Source organism: Peromyscus eremicus, chromosome 11 (assembly GCF_949786415.1).
Source record: "Peromyscus eremicus chromosome 11, PerEre_H2_v1, whole genome shotgun sequence".
Lineage (NCBI taxonomy): Eukaryota > Metazoa > Chordata > Mammalia > Rodentia > Cricetidae > Peromyscus > Peromyscus eremicus.
This window is the reverse complement of record NC_081427.1, coordinates 67,153,272-67,166,560: the sequence shown is the minus strand read 5'-3', so window position 1 is coordinate 67,166,560 and position 13,289 is coordinate 67,153,272. Positions and strand designations below refer to the sequence as shown.

The 13,289-nt window shown below is 38.8% G+C and overlaps 1 protein-coding gene across 10 annotated transcripts in view; it reads left to right on the top strand.

The window, feature by feature from the left end:
• Positions 1 to 13,289, top strand: part of Tmem161b (transmembrane protein 161B) — an 87,608-nt gene that overhangs the window by 66,740 nt on the left and 7,579 nt on the right. For 9 of the 10 annotated variants that reach the window (XM_059276506.1, XM_059276505.1, XM_059276502.1 and 6 more), the window contains 4 exons: positions 8,934 to 9,085; positions 9,547 to 9,607; positions 10,142 to 10,282; positions 13,111 to 13,224. In XM_059276506.1, coding sequence (XP_059132489.1) covers positions 8,934 to 9,085; positions 9,547 to 9,607; positions 10,142 to 10,282; positions 13,111 to 13,224 — 468 coding nt within the window. The remainder of the gene's footprint in view (positions 1 to 8,933; positions 9,086 to 9,546; positions 9,608 to 10,141; positions 10,283 to 13,110; positions 13,225 to 13,289) is intronic. The other variant, XM_059276512.1, reaches the window with a different exon arrangement.

Here is a 13,289-nt window from a genome sequence, read left to right as displayed (position 1 = left end):
GGACCATTTCATAAAATAATATCAGGGTCCACCTTAGGGTCTGTTACCTCTGCAGCTATGAGATTACAATACCAGGAAGTTTTCCTAGGGAGCAGGCCTCAACTCCAGTCAAAATGCAGGTAGTTAGACTATTGCACCAGTGGACACATAGAACTTGACAGATGGATGCAGCATGCAAGGTCCAGCTCTGAGTAAGAACATTGATCTCCTTTCTCCTGTAGTAGCCTACCTAGCACTTTCCAGCACTGTAAAGGCTGGTTTTCCGGGAGGAAGTTTCCTGTTGGGTCTGAGATTGATTTCTTTATGGCCTGTAGCCCAAGTATGTGGTGTCTTCCACAGTAGGACTTTCCCATGTATCTGTGATAGGTAATCCAGTACAGTGGTAATACCCTCTGTTGGTTTTTGAGACCTCTTGGGCTTCCCTAACTAGTAACTCAGGTGGAGGCATCCTATGCCTTGCATTATGATTTTCATTTAATAGCCTGTGTCTTCTGGGAATGGCATTGTCCATCTGTGCAGGGTCCTTCTGCTCAAACTACTGTTTGGAAATGAGCTTGCTAATGAGTAGGTTTCTGTAATGCTTTATTATACAGCACTAGTGTTGGTTAGCCCACCGGCTGTATTCTTTCCTCCTGCCCATTCTCCTACCCACACCCCCACTTGTTTAGCTTTCCAAACTCCTTTCTTTCATTTCACATGTATTTTAATATTTAATAGGGTTCCATTTATTTTATCATACACCCTTCCTTGAATGCCCATTCCCGCAGCTCTCCACTTTCTTTTTACCTATAATCTGTTCTTCCCTCTCCTTTAATGCATCCCTCCATGGCACCTTTTTAATTACTGGCTTCATGTTAAATACACAAAAGTTTGCAACTAGGATACAGATATGAGGGAATTTGAGGCATTTATGCTTTGGGGCCCAAGATACCAGTTTTCCAGTTCTGTTCTTTTTTTTTGTTTTTGTTTTGTTTTGTTTTGTTTTGTTTTGTTTTGGTTTTGGTTTTTCGAGACAGGGTTTCTCTGTGTAGCTTTGCGCCTTTCCTGGAACTCACTTGGTAGCCCAGGCTGGCCTCGAACTCACAGAGATCCACCTGGCTGTGCCTCCCGAGTGCTGGGATTAAAGGCGTGCGCCACCACCGCCCGGCCCAGTTCTGTTCTTTTACCTGCAGATTTATTTTGTTGTTCTTTGTACCTGAACAGCATTCCACTGTGTATATGTACCACATTTATTTATCTATTTATCAGTTGGTATTTTCTGTCATTTTCTTGCTATTGTCAGTAGAGGAGCAGTGTGTAGCAGGCTTTCTTTTGGGCCACCAACCAGCTCCCAAATCATGACACGGAGACTTATAAATGCTCAGCCTTAGCATAGGCTCATTTCTTGCCAGCTCTTATAACTTAATTTATCCTGTTTCTCTTCATCTATGTTTTACCTCAGGGCTTTTCATTCTGTATGTTCTACTCCATGTTCTGGTTGGCAGCTGTCTGGCAGGCTGGCCCTGAGCATCTCCCTGTCTTTCTCTTTCGTTCTCTTCTTTTCCTTCTATTCAAGCCTCAAGCCGAGATTCCTCCTCCTACTTACTCTCTCTGCCCACCAGCCCCGCCTCTCCCTCTACTGCCTAGCTATTGGCCATCGGCTTTTTATTAGACCAATCAGGTGCTGTAGGCAGGCAGAGCAACATGTCTTTACATTATTAAACAAATACAGCATAAACAAATGTAACACATCTTTTCCTAGTTAAAGTAACATTCCACAACAGCAGTGAACATGGATGTGCAGGTGTCTCTCTGAGGTAAAATATTAAGTCCTTTTAATGTGTGCCCAGGAGTGAGTGGTATATATGTGTCATGTGGCAGTTTTATATAGAACTTCCTGAGATACCGCCAGACTGATTTCACTAGTTTATACTTCCACCAGCAGTATGTAAAAATTCCCCTCTTGCCACATCCAGGCAAGCATTTGTTGTCATTTGTATTACTGGAGATGGCTGTTTGGATTGGGTGAGATGGAATCTTAAAATAGTTTTAATCTGCATTTCCCTGATGGCTAATGTCTTAGTTAGGGTTTCTGTTGCTGTGAAGAGACACCATGACCATGGCAACTCTTATAAAGGAAAAACTTTTAATTGAGGTGGCTTATGTTTTCAGAGGTTAGCTCATTGTCATCATGGTGCAACATGGTGGCATACAGGCAGAAGTAGTGCTAGAGAAGTAGCTGAGAGTCCTACCTCTTCACTGGAAGGCAACAGGAAGTGATCTGACTCACTGAGTGTGGCTTGAGCATATATGAGATCTCAAAGCATACCTCCTCAGTGACAACACTTTCTCCTACAAGATCACGCCTACTCCAACAAGACTACACCTCCTAATAGTGCCACTCCTGTTGGGGGCCATTTTCTTTCAAACTACCTCAGCTAATGATGCTGAGCACTTTTTAAAGTGTTTCCTAGATGTTTATATTTTTTCTTTAGAGAATTTTCTGTTCGGTTCATAACCCATATTTCAGTTGGGATCTTTATTTTCTTAATGTTTAGTTTTTTAAGTTCTTTGTATATTTTGTACATTAATTTTTGGTGGATGGGTGGATGGCAAATATGGTCTTGTTTCCTTGTGTCAGTTTCCTGTGCTGTATAGAAACTTTCAAGTTTTGTGAGATCCTATTTGTCAGTTGTTTTTATGTCCTCTGGTACTGGATGGAGTCTTACTCCCCAAGTTCTTACCTGTCCCTGTAAGTTGAAGCATGCACCCTACTTTTTCATCTGCTGGTTTCATAGTATCAGGACTATGTTGAAGTGGTCCTTAATCCATTTGTGGTTGAGTTTTGTGGAGGATGAGAGGTAAGTATCTACTTTTGTTTTTCTGCATATTGATATCCAGGTTTCTCAGCATCATTTGATGAAGATACAGTTTTTCTTCAATGTATAATTTTGGCATCTTTGCCAAAAGTTGAGTAGCTAATTCCATTGATCTCTGTTTTTGTTCCGGTGCCAAGCTGTTTTTATTATTGAGGCTATGTAGTATAATTGAAATCAAGTATGGTGGTGTTGAGTAATATTCTTTTAAGGTGTGTTACTTATTTTTTATGTTACATTTGTTTAACTCTGTGAAGCTGTGTTACTGTGCCTGTTAAAACACTTGATGGTCTAACTAATAAAGAGCTGAACGGCCAATAATGAGGCCGGAGAGATAAATAGGCAGGGCTGCCAGGCAGAGAAGATAAATAGCCAGAGAAATCTGGGGGAGAGGATGAAGGAGCAGTAGCCAGAAAAGGAGGAGGACATCAGGGGCCAGCTACCCAGCTACACAGCAAGCCATGGAGTAAGAGTAAGATTTATAGAGGAGATGAGGAAAAGCCCAGAGACCGGACAAGTTAAGGAAAACTGGCAAGAAAAAGCCAAGCTACAGCTGGGCATTTATAACTAAGAAAAAGCCTCTGTGTGGGAGCTGAGTGGCAGACCTCCCTGTGGTGATATTGTGTTCCCCAAAATATTGTGTACCTTAATAAACTTATCTGGGGTCAGAGAACAGAAAAGCCACAAGATACTTAGGCTAGAAAGTGTTAGCACACGCCTTTAATCCTAGCGTTCCAGAGACAGAAATCCCTCTGGATCTCTGTGAGTTCAAGGCCGCATTGGAAACAGCCAGGCATGGCGACTCATGCCTTTAATCCCAGAAAGCAGCCTTTAATCCCAGGGAGTGGTGGTAGAAAGCAGAAAGGTTTATAAGGCATGAGGACCAGAAACTAGAAGCAATTGGCTGGTTAAGCATTTGGCTAGTTAAGCTTTCAGCTTTGGAGCAACACAGTTCAGCTGAGATTCATTCTGGATGAGGATTCAGAGGCTTCCAGTCTGAGGAAACAGGACCAGCTGAGGAACTGGCAAGGTGAGATAGCTGTGGCTTGTTCTGTCTCTCTGACCATCCAGCATTTCACCCCAACAACTGGCCCTGGCTTTGATTTTATTAATAAGACTCTTTAAGTTTCATGTTACACCCCCCAAAAGAGCTAAAACAAACAACAGCGTGGTAGTACCTCCTTAGCCATCTTTTTTTGCTCAGGACTGCCTTAGCTGTCCTGGTTCCGTTTTGTCCTATCTGTGAGGGGGCCGTGGAATTCTGATTGGAATTGCATTGAATCTGTAGGTTGCTTTTGGTAGGCTGGCCACTTTCACAAGACTAGTTGTTCCAATCCATGAGCATGGAAGCTTGCAGTCTTTTAGTGTCTTCCCTAATTTCTTTCTTCTCTGTCATAAAGTTTTCGTTGTAGAGTTCTTTGATTTCCTTGGTTTGGTTTATTTCCAGCCATTTTGATTTGATTTTATTATGGCTGTTGTAAATGGGATTTTCTTTTTTCAGTGTGTTTGTCGTTGGTATATAGGAGGGCTACTGGTTTTATGTGTTTTGTATCCTCCTGTTTTGCTGAAAGTATCATCTTTAAAAGTTTTTTTTTGGCTGAGGTTTTAGGGTCTCATATAATATCATCTGCAGAAAGGGATGCTTTGTCCTTTTTTTCCAATTTGTATCCCTTTTATTTCCTTCTGTTTTTTGTTTGTTTGTTTTAATTTGTCTAGCTAAGACTTTAAGCTATATTGTGAAAGAGGGGATATCCTTATCTTATTCTAGATCTTAGTGTGAATTTTTCTTAGGGTTTGAGATTTTTCCACATTTAGTATGATGGTAGCTATAGGTTTGTTGTATATAACTTTTATTATGTTGATGTATGCTCCCTCCATCACTAGCCATTTCATGACTTTTATCATGAAAGGGTGCTGGATTTTGTCAAAGGTTTTCTATTGAGGTAATTATGTTATTTCTGTGTTTTGATCTTAACTACGTGATAAATTACATTTATCTATGTGGGTCTTACTGTCCCTGCATTGTTAAAATTGGAGACTCTTTAGTCTTATCAGGGTCATAGTCTCTCAATGTATATAGTATTTTTTAAATACACTTTCAGTTAACATATAATTACATCACTTCTCCCTTTTCTTTCCTTCAACCCTTCCATGTTCTATCACACTCTCAAATTGATGGCCTTTTTTGCTTTGATTATTATTGGTGTGTGTAGGGAGGGGGGGAGAGAGGAGAGAGGCAGAGATACATAAATACAACCTTCTGAGCCTCTTTTTGTTCTTTGTATGTATAGGATTTCAGGGCTGACCACTTTGTATTAGATAATCAGTTAGAGGACTCATCCTTTGGAGAGGCTAATTCTCATTTTCTCAGCAGTCATTAATTGTAGTTTTTTGTCTAGGATTTGGATCCCAATAGATTTGTTTTCTTCTGCATTAATTAGCATGACTACTGATATTGTCATTGTTCAGGTGTTATGTAGGCAGCCATTTCTAGGGATATAGCAGACTTTCTGGGCCTCTGGTTCTTGCAAACTTCTACCACATGGTCTACAGTGTTCTCTGAGCCTTCGGTAACAGGTCTTGTATTGTAGATGTATCAGTTGGGGTTGAGTTCCCCATAGTCTCTTGACTTCTGCGTTGTGTCCTGTTGTGGCTTTTCTGTGGTGATATTTTGTTTGTGCTCTAACAAATAAAGCTTGCCCAGAGATCAGAGCACAGAGCTACCTCTAGAGTCCTGTTGGTCAGGACTGTTCAAGTGGCTCACAAAACAATATAGGTTACTGCTATTGCTCTTGGTTGTGTCTCAGAGGTCAAAGGTCAGATACACACACACTTAAGATAAAGGGCTTGGATGATTGAGCATAATACCATGGCCTCCTTCTTTCAGTCAGGCTTCCATAGGATGTAATACCAGAAAGTACTATGCAAACTGACAAGGGAGGGAAGTGGGGGCACATACCTTTAATCTCAGAACTTGTGTAGCTAGAGTTTTTCTCTCTGGGTCCCACCAAGCCCCGGCAGTCCTTTTGCCCACTTATAAAATAAATATACAGACGCTTATATTATTTAAACTGCTTGGCCATTAGCTCAGGCCTACCATTGTCTAGCTCTTACTCTTATACTCAGCCCATTTCAGTTAATCTATATGTTGCCATGTGTTCTGTGGCTTTACCTGCTGCCTCTACATGATGCTCCCTGGACGGCAGGCTGGTGTCTCCTCCTCTCCGCCTTCCTGTTCTCTCAATTCTCCTCTCTGCTAGTCCCGCCTATACTTCCTGCCTGGCCACTAGCCAATCAGTGTTTTATTTATTAACCAATCAGAGCAACACATTTAACATACAGAACATCCCACAGCAGACTTGGGAGGAGGAAACAGGAAGTGATATGGCTGGGCGGAGAGAGGAAGTGATAAGGAGATGGAGACAGGAGCTCAGCCCTGATGATTCCAAGAGGTAAGAAGTCTTTCTAGTGGCTGGCTGCTCTGCTTCTCTAATCTTTCAGCTTTAACTCTGATATCTGACTCCAGGTTTTTATTATTAAGACCAATTAGAATTCATGCCACAGTTTTCTGTGATGGTCTCAATTTGCTGTAAAGAGAAGCTTATTTGATGAGGGATGAGAGCCATACAGACCTGTAGTTATAAGAATAAGTATTAGAATGTAGTTAGGAATTATGCCAGTCTAGTAAAGTAGAAGGGAGTAGGTTCTCTTCTAAGATCCATGATTTCCCCAGCCCCAAGTAGTTGGCTAGGTCTCTAGTACTAGGCATGGTTTTCCTGTTGTTGAGTAAACCTTAAGTCCAATAAGATAGCCCGTTGGACTATCTAACATTACTACCAAAATACGAATGCCACTATTGTACTGTTGGGATATCTTGCCATGTTGGCCATTGTTGTGACTCATCAGCATCCCAGCTAGATAGAACTATTGATTGCTTCCCTCCCTTGTCAGTTTGCATAGTACTTTCTGGTATTATATCCTATGGAAGCCTGACTGAAAGAAGGAGGCCATGGTATTATGCTCAATCATCCTTTATCTTAAGTGTGTAGTATCTGACCTTTGACCTCTGAGACACAACCAAGAGCAATAGCAGTAACCTATATTGTTTTGTGAGCTACTTGGACCGTCCTGACCAACAGCTCAAAATAGGTTTCTCATCCCTGGTACTGAGGTTTTTGTTAGTCTATGTTTCTTGTGGGGAACTTTATCAGTCCAAGAGGTAGAACTCTGCTTAAGATTATATATATATTTGTATGTACGTGTATATACTTTAATTTTAAGGCAAATATAAAATATATGGTCCCTTGGCTTTATCAAAAAACTTGGTATTGAAGAGTCTTTTTTATAGCGGTAGGTAAGAGCATAACTGGTAAAATCTTATGCATAAAAGTTGAGAAGGATAATATTGGGTTATGTGCAATGGTTTTATGGAAGAGAAGCTTTAAAAAATCATCGTTCTTAAAATAACATGGAAATCATGCTGCTGATAAACCTCTGTGAATCATTTTAATTGAAATATGATAATTTGGTTAAGCTTGATCGCACAGAACCATGCCAGAGTTAGGAGTGCCACAGTATACGCTTAGTTGCTGAGAAATGATTGAGTAGATGGGAGTCAGAGGAAGAACAGATTGACTCCTGTGCAGGTAAGATTTATATAGTAATCGTAGGGATTTAGGAGGAGTGAAACAGAAGCACCAAGTACTGACTGCCAGGTACACATGTCAGTATCGCTCTTTAAATTCTTCCGTACTTTGAAGAGAGTGTCAGCTTTCCAGATTCAGAAGACTTGAAGATTTATTCTGTGCTATAAAAATAATGTAGCAGAATGTGCATATGTCTTCGTGGCTGAGCTAATGCCTAGAAACCCTAAGACCCTAGGTTGGAACCCTTAACAGCATTTATCCTTTAATTGATGGGTTAATTAAAATAAAATGCAAAAAAAAATAGCTTCAACTTTAGCATAGAGCTTGCTACCTTTGAAAACTATAGCAAGAATGCTTAGCTAGTTTGAAAAGATCCCATCTTTTATCTCTGAGCTGCTACACATAATTATTAGGTGTTTCGTGTAATTTATGGAGGCAGATAAGTGAGTGCTAAGTGCCCAGGCTCTGGATTATGACTGCCTAGGTTTAAATCTCAATCATCTCTTATCTGCATAACTTTCAGGTCTTTACTTAACCCCCAGCACAGGTTTCTTTAAGTGTGTTTTGTTGTGTACATGACTCATACTAAGTGACAGCTCATTATTTCTATTGCTTAACATCCAGTCATATCAAAGTTGCTTGTGTCTAGGTTTGTTTACTGGCTGCATTATTTTGTGTTTGGCTTATCCTTTCAAGAAGCATGATTTGTATATATAAGGTCCAGGTTCTAGGTTTGGGTTATATTTGATTTGATCCTAATTAAATGAGTGAGTGTGTGTTATGTGGGGCTCAGGTAATTTTTTTAGTTTGATTTTAGTTTTAGTTCTTTTAGTTTGATTTTCAAGGTGAGCATGTTGAAACTTCGACTAGTGTGGAACTCATGTTTGTTTAACCCTCACGAATGATGGTCCTAAATAGTTTTCATATAACAGGGTACCCATAGTTACTAGTAATTTTCAAATTTTGAATTGTTAAAGGTTACAAATTAGTCCTGTGGTGTTGTATTCTGTATTTAATTATAAATGTAACAATAAATATAAATGTCTGATAATTATGCCCAATAAGATTAACTGCCTAAATTCTCTCCCCCTTCTTTTCATGCTACTATTGTCATGAACTTATTAGCATAAGATTGTGTAGTTACCCCATTAAATTTGAGTCATATACATAAGAAATAGATTCTATAATTGCAACTCACTTTTAATGTACTTTTCCTTAGTTTAAAAAGATAAAGTCATACTAGCCTTTCTCTTTGTTTTTGTTCCACGTCCATCAAGGCTTTCATTAGGTTTTCACTTCCAAAGTGCACCTGACAGACTGCCCGATAGAATCAGTGAATCGTGTTAACTCTTTGGCATTTGCCTCATGTAGCGATGTTGTGCATAGCTCCCACAAGTTATTTGTGGTTTTTCCTGAACTTTTCCTTCTGCAGCAAAGTTCTATTTTCATTAACTACCCACTATTTTAAAGTAGAAGACGGTGGTGAAAGGTCAGTCTGTGTCACCTTTGGATTTTTTTTCTTCGTTAAAGCAATGGCAGTTTTGATCGTAACGGAGAATTACCTGGAGTTCGGGCTTGAAACAGGTAACAGTTTTACACAACCTTAAAAATCAATTTTATTTGTGTAGTGTAATTTTGATTTCAGTATTTGTCTTAGTTTTAGGTCTAATAAATACTTAAAATTGAAGTTGGTTTATGTTCTAGTTAACCTTTATTAATCTTCATTGAGATCTTTATTGCTGTTTTAGCTAAGGTTTTTATTAACTTTTCCCCCAAAATACTACAACCTCAGTTTCTTCTTAAAGTTAAATTAATTTATGTAATGCTAAAGAATTAATTCAAATTTTATGCACTTGTGGAATGTACAAGGATCAGAGGGATATTTTAGAGACTGTTCTTGCTAATAACTGATTTTATTGCATTATAGCATACTAGGTACCACACACACACACTCGCACAAAGCTAGTCACTAACCTACAGATGCTCTGTTGTAGGAGAGGCTGTATTCTACCCTCATGATAAGAGGAATCTCTTTTTTCCTACAGGGTTTACAAATTTTTCAGACAGTGCGATGCAGTTTCTTGAAAAGCAGGGTTTAGAATCTCAGTAAGTTTTTGAAAACTTGAACATTATTTAAATTTAACATTTTCTGTTCTTAAATAAAGCACTTTTTACTATAGTAAAAAATAGATATAGTTATTTGATTTTAATCAGTAAAATAATTTCTTGTAGTGCTCACTTGTGGGATCAAGCACAGGAGCTAATGCATGCAGACCAGCAGGGCTCCCCCACCTCCATCCCCAGCCCTCAGTCACCACACTTTTTACAGTTGGGAAGTTAGACCCTCCGGTTGAATGCGCAGTTGTATTTGCTCTTATATTCCCACTATCTCCACGGATGAAACCAACTTATATTCCAGCTATCTATCATTTGAGTATGTAGCTTGGATTGTTGACTGTCACTTAAGAAATACCTGATGTAGTTTATCATTCACCAAGATCTATTGTGAATAAGATCAGTATTTTTGTAGATATATTCTTTGATGTACTGATACTATTTTTGTGATTTGTAAATTAGATGAATGGGAAAAAAATGGGTTCTTGGAAAATTTATCAGCTTTTTTTAAAACTTTATTTTTAGGGGTCCTGTTTCCAAACTTACTTTCAAATTTTTCCTGGCTATTTTCTGTTCACTCATTGGGGCTTTTTTGACATTTCCTGGATTACGGCTGGCTCAAATGCATCTGGATGCCCTGAATTTGGCAACAGAAAAAATTACACAGTAAGCGGAAAATGTACATAAGCACATGCAGATAAATATATGTTTTTCATCTTAATTAAGGTATATTATTGTGATAACATAATAAATTATTTTATTCAAATTAATATTAATAAATATTTGATGTCACACCACTTCCTCTCAGCTATAGTTTCTTTTTTCAAGCCTATGTTAAAAATACAGTTGCTGTTAAATGTGTTTCTACTTGAAATACCAAGGTTTATGTTAATTCTTTTTAATTCAGACATTTATGATATTTCAGTCTCTACATTGGAACTGAAGATCTGTGGAAATTTCCTTGTTAAATTTTGTTTTAAAATACTTAAAGTTTATATGTTTATTCAAGTATTTTATTATTTTTGTTTAAGATAATTAAATATTTGTAAAGCTAAGAGTTTCATTTGTAAGAGATATTTTCCTTAAGTCGGTGATCTGTGTGTTAGACTTAAAGTAACTCACTCTTTTTTTTGAGATTACAAAGAATGTTCAGCGTCCCATAGCAAATTAGTTTTGATTCTGAAATGGAGAAAACATACTAAACTTCTGCCTATGGTTCCAAGCCCTTTGCTGTTTTCTTTGTAGTTATTTCAGGGTTTGTTTGTTTTGTTTTGGGGGTGTTTGTTAGTGAATAGAGACATCGTAACAGAAGGGTGGGCTTGTATATACTTTAGTTTAGATCCAGGTCTTATCTTACCTGCAGTGCAAGCCCACTTGAGAACACTCCACTTTTATGTGCATGTGTATAGTCATTAAGCTTCTCTAGACAATCCTATTTTCTAAAATTACCATTCTTTTAAAATACTGTATGTAATGATGCTGATTCTGCTTTTCCGTTCTTATTTCTTACCTGTGTTATTTAATTTTCACTCTTCCTCCTTGACTTTGTTTTTCTACATGTTTAGTATGTGTTTACTTATCCTAGCCCCGCACCCCCCTCCCGTTACACACTACCTCATCTCCCTGTTTTGACTCAGCATGCTCTTTACTGTCCTGCCCTTTTCCCAACACCCATTTCTCTAAAGTCTTCTTTTAAGACAAAACCTGGTCCCCCTTCTCTACACACACAACTGCAGTCCACTAACCCCAGCGCTGTGATTTAACTAAGCTGAAAGGATGGGTGGAGGGAGCCCTGCACAGCTGCTGAACCGCTGTGGGCTGCTCCTTGGTACTGCAGTGTTCCCTAGCAACACCGCATACCTAATACTGCTCTTTCCTCCCTGCCCACCTCGACGACGACGGTTTGCCAAGGCTGTGTGGGATGAAAGGATCACTTTATAAAACATAAAGCGTTTAGTGGTGGTTGGAGTGAGGGGTGGCACATCTATCTTCAGTAAAATGTGGCTTCTTTTTAAGTGGTTTCCCTTTGGGGATTTGAGGTTTTGTTTTATTTCCAGTTTATTACAGCCTCATGCTGTAGTGCATCCCTCTGCTGTGTTGTAGCAGTTGGGGCAGGCTAGTTCTGCTGTGGGTAACTTGAGTGGCAAGGCACGGGGACTTGTGTAGTAAGAGGGATTGTAACCATCTTTCCCTATCACCTTACTGTTCCTGATTCAGCCCTGTACCTCACACCCATCACTACCGTTTGTGTGTATGTTAAAGCCTAGTGTTAAGCCCTGTCTGTGGCTTAACTATATTTCTTGGAAATTAAACTCTTGATAATGAAAACAGTATATTGTAATAAAACAGTCTGTCGAGTTTGCTTTTTTTCCCTAAAACAGAATTTTTTTTTTTTTTTTTTTTTTTTGGTTTTTCGAGACAGGGTTTCTCTGTGTAGCTTTGCGCCTTTCCTGGGACTCACTTGGTAGCCCAGGCTGGCCTCGAACTCACAGAGATCCGCCTGGCTCTGCCTCCCGAGTGCTGGGATTAAAGGCGTGCGCCACCACCGCCCGGCAAACAGAATTTTTACCAGCCATGTGTATCTATCTGTAGGATACAAATTTAGATACTAGTTAATAATGAGGTTGTAGCTCAGTCCCGCTGCATTAGGAGTGTAGCCTTGTCATGAGAAAAGCAAGGTGTTGTGGCTCATGTCTGTAATGCCAACCCTCATGAGGCTGAGAGCATCATGGAGTGGAGGCCAAGCTAGGCTGTGTAACAAGAGCTGTTCCACAAAATTAAAAATAGAAACAAAAAGTAAATTATCTTTATTTGAATATGATAACGAGACCAAGCTAGGCTGTGTAACAAGAGCTGTTCCACAAAATTAAAAATAGAAACAAAAAGTAAATTATCTTTATTTGAATATGATAAAGAAATTAATTTCAGCTGTGTTTGCAATAGTCCAAGAAGAAATACAAATTTTGAGCCATTTATAATTTTGATAATATAATTTAAACATTATAAATGATCATTACATATTGCAAGGTTCCTCAGTTATAAGTTGTGTTCCATTTGCCATATGCCTTCTGGTATTAGGACTTTGCTAATCACTGCCATTTATTTGTGAATACTGAGCAAGCATTTTGTTTGGCTGTGCTGAAAATTATCAGATGACTCCTGAGTATCTGCCATTGGAATTACTGACTATAGGAAATTAGCGAATCCTTAAGGCACCTGTTGGAATCACGGATTTAATAAGGGATTGCCAGATGCATCTCGAGTAGAAGTGAACAGATCTCCATTTCAGTCTTAGAGAGCCCTCTCCTCTGTTAAATGGCTCTGAGCAAGCTATTGAACTCTCTCTGTGTACATGTTCTCATCTGAAAAACTAAGAAAATAACCTCTTAAGGACTCAGATTAACAATAAATAACTAAAAATGTATTAGGCAAGTTACACTTGACTATCACATTTTGTTTCTGGATCTTTATGTTTATTTCTTGTATTCTTTTAGAACATTACTTCATATCAACTTCTTGGCACCTTTATTTATGGTTCTGCTCTGGGTTAAACCAATCACCAAAGACTACATCATGAATCCACCATTGGGGAAAGAAAGTGTCCCTTTGTAAGTATAAGGACTTGAGCTCTGAGTTTTGTTTCGTTATAAATCAAAGCTACTTTCCTAAATGG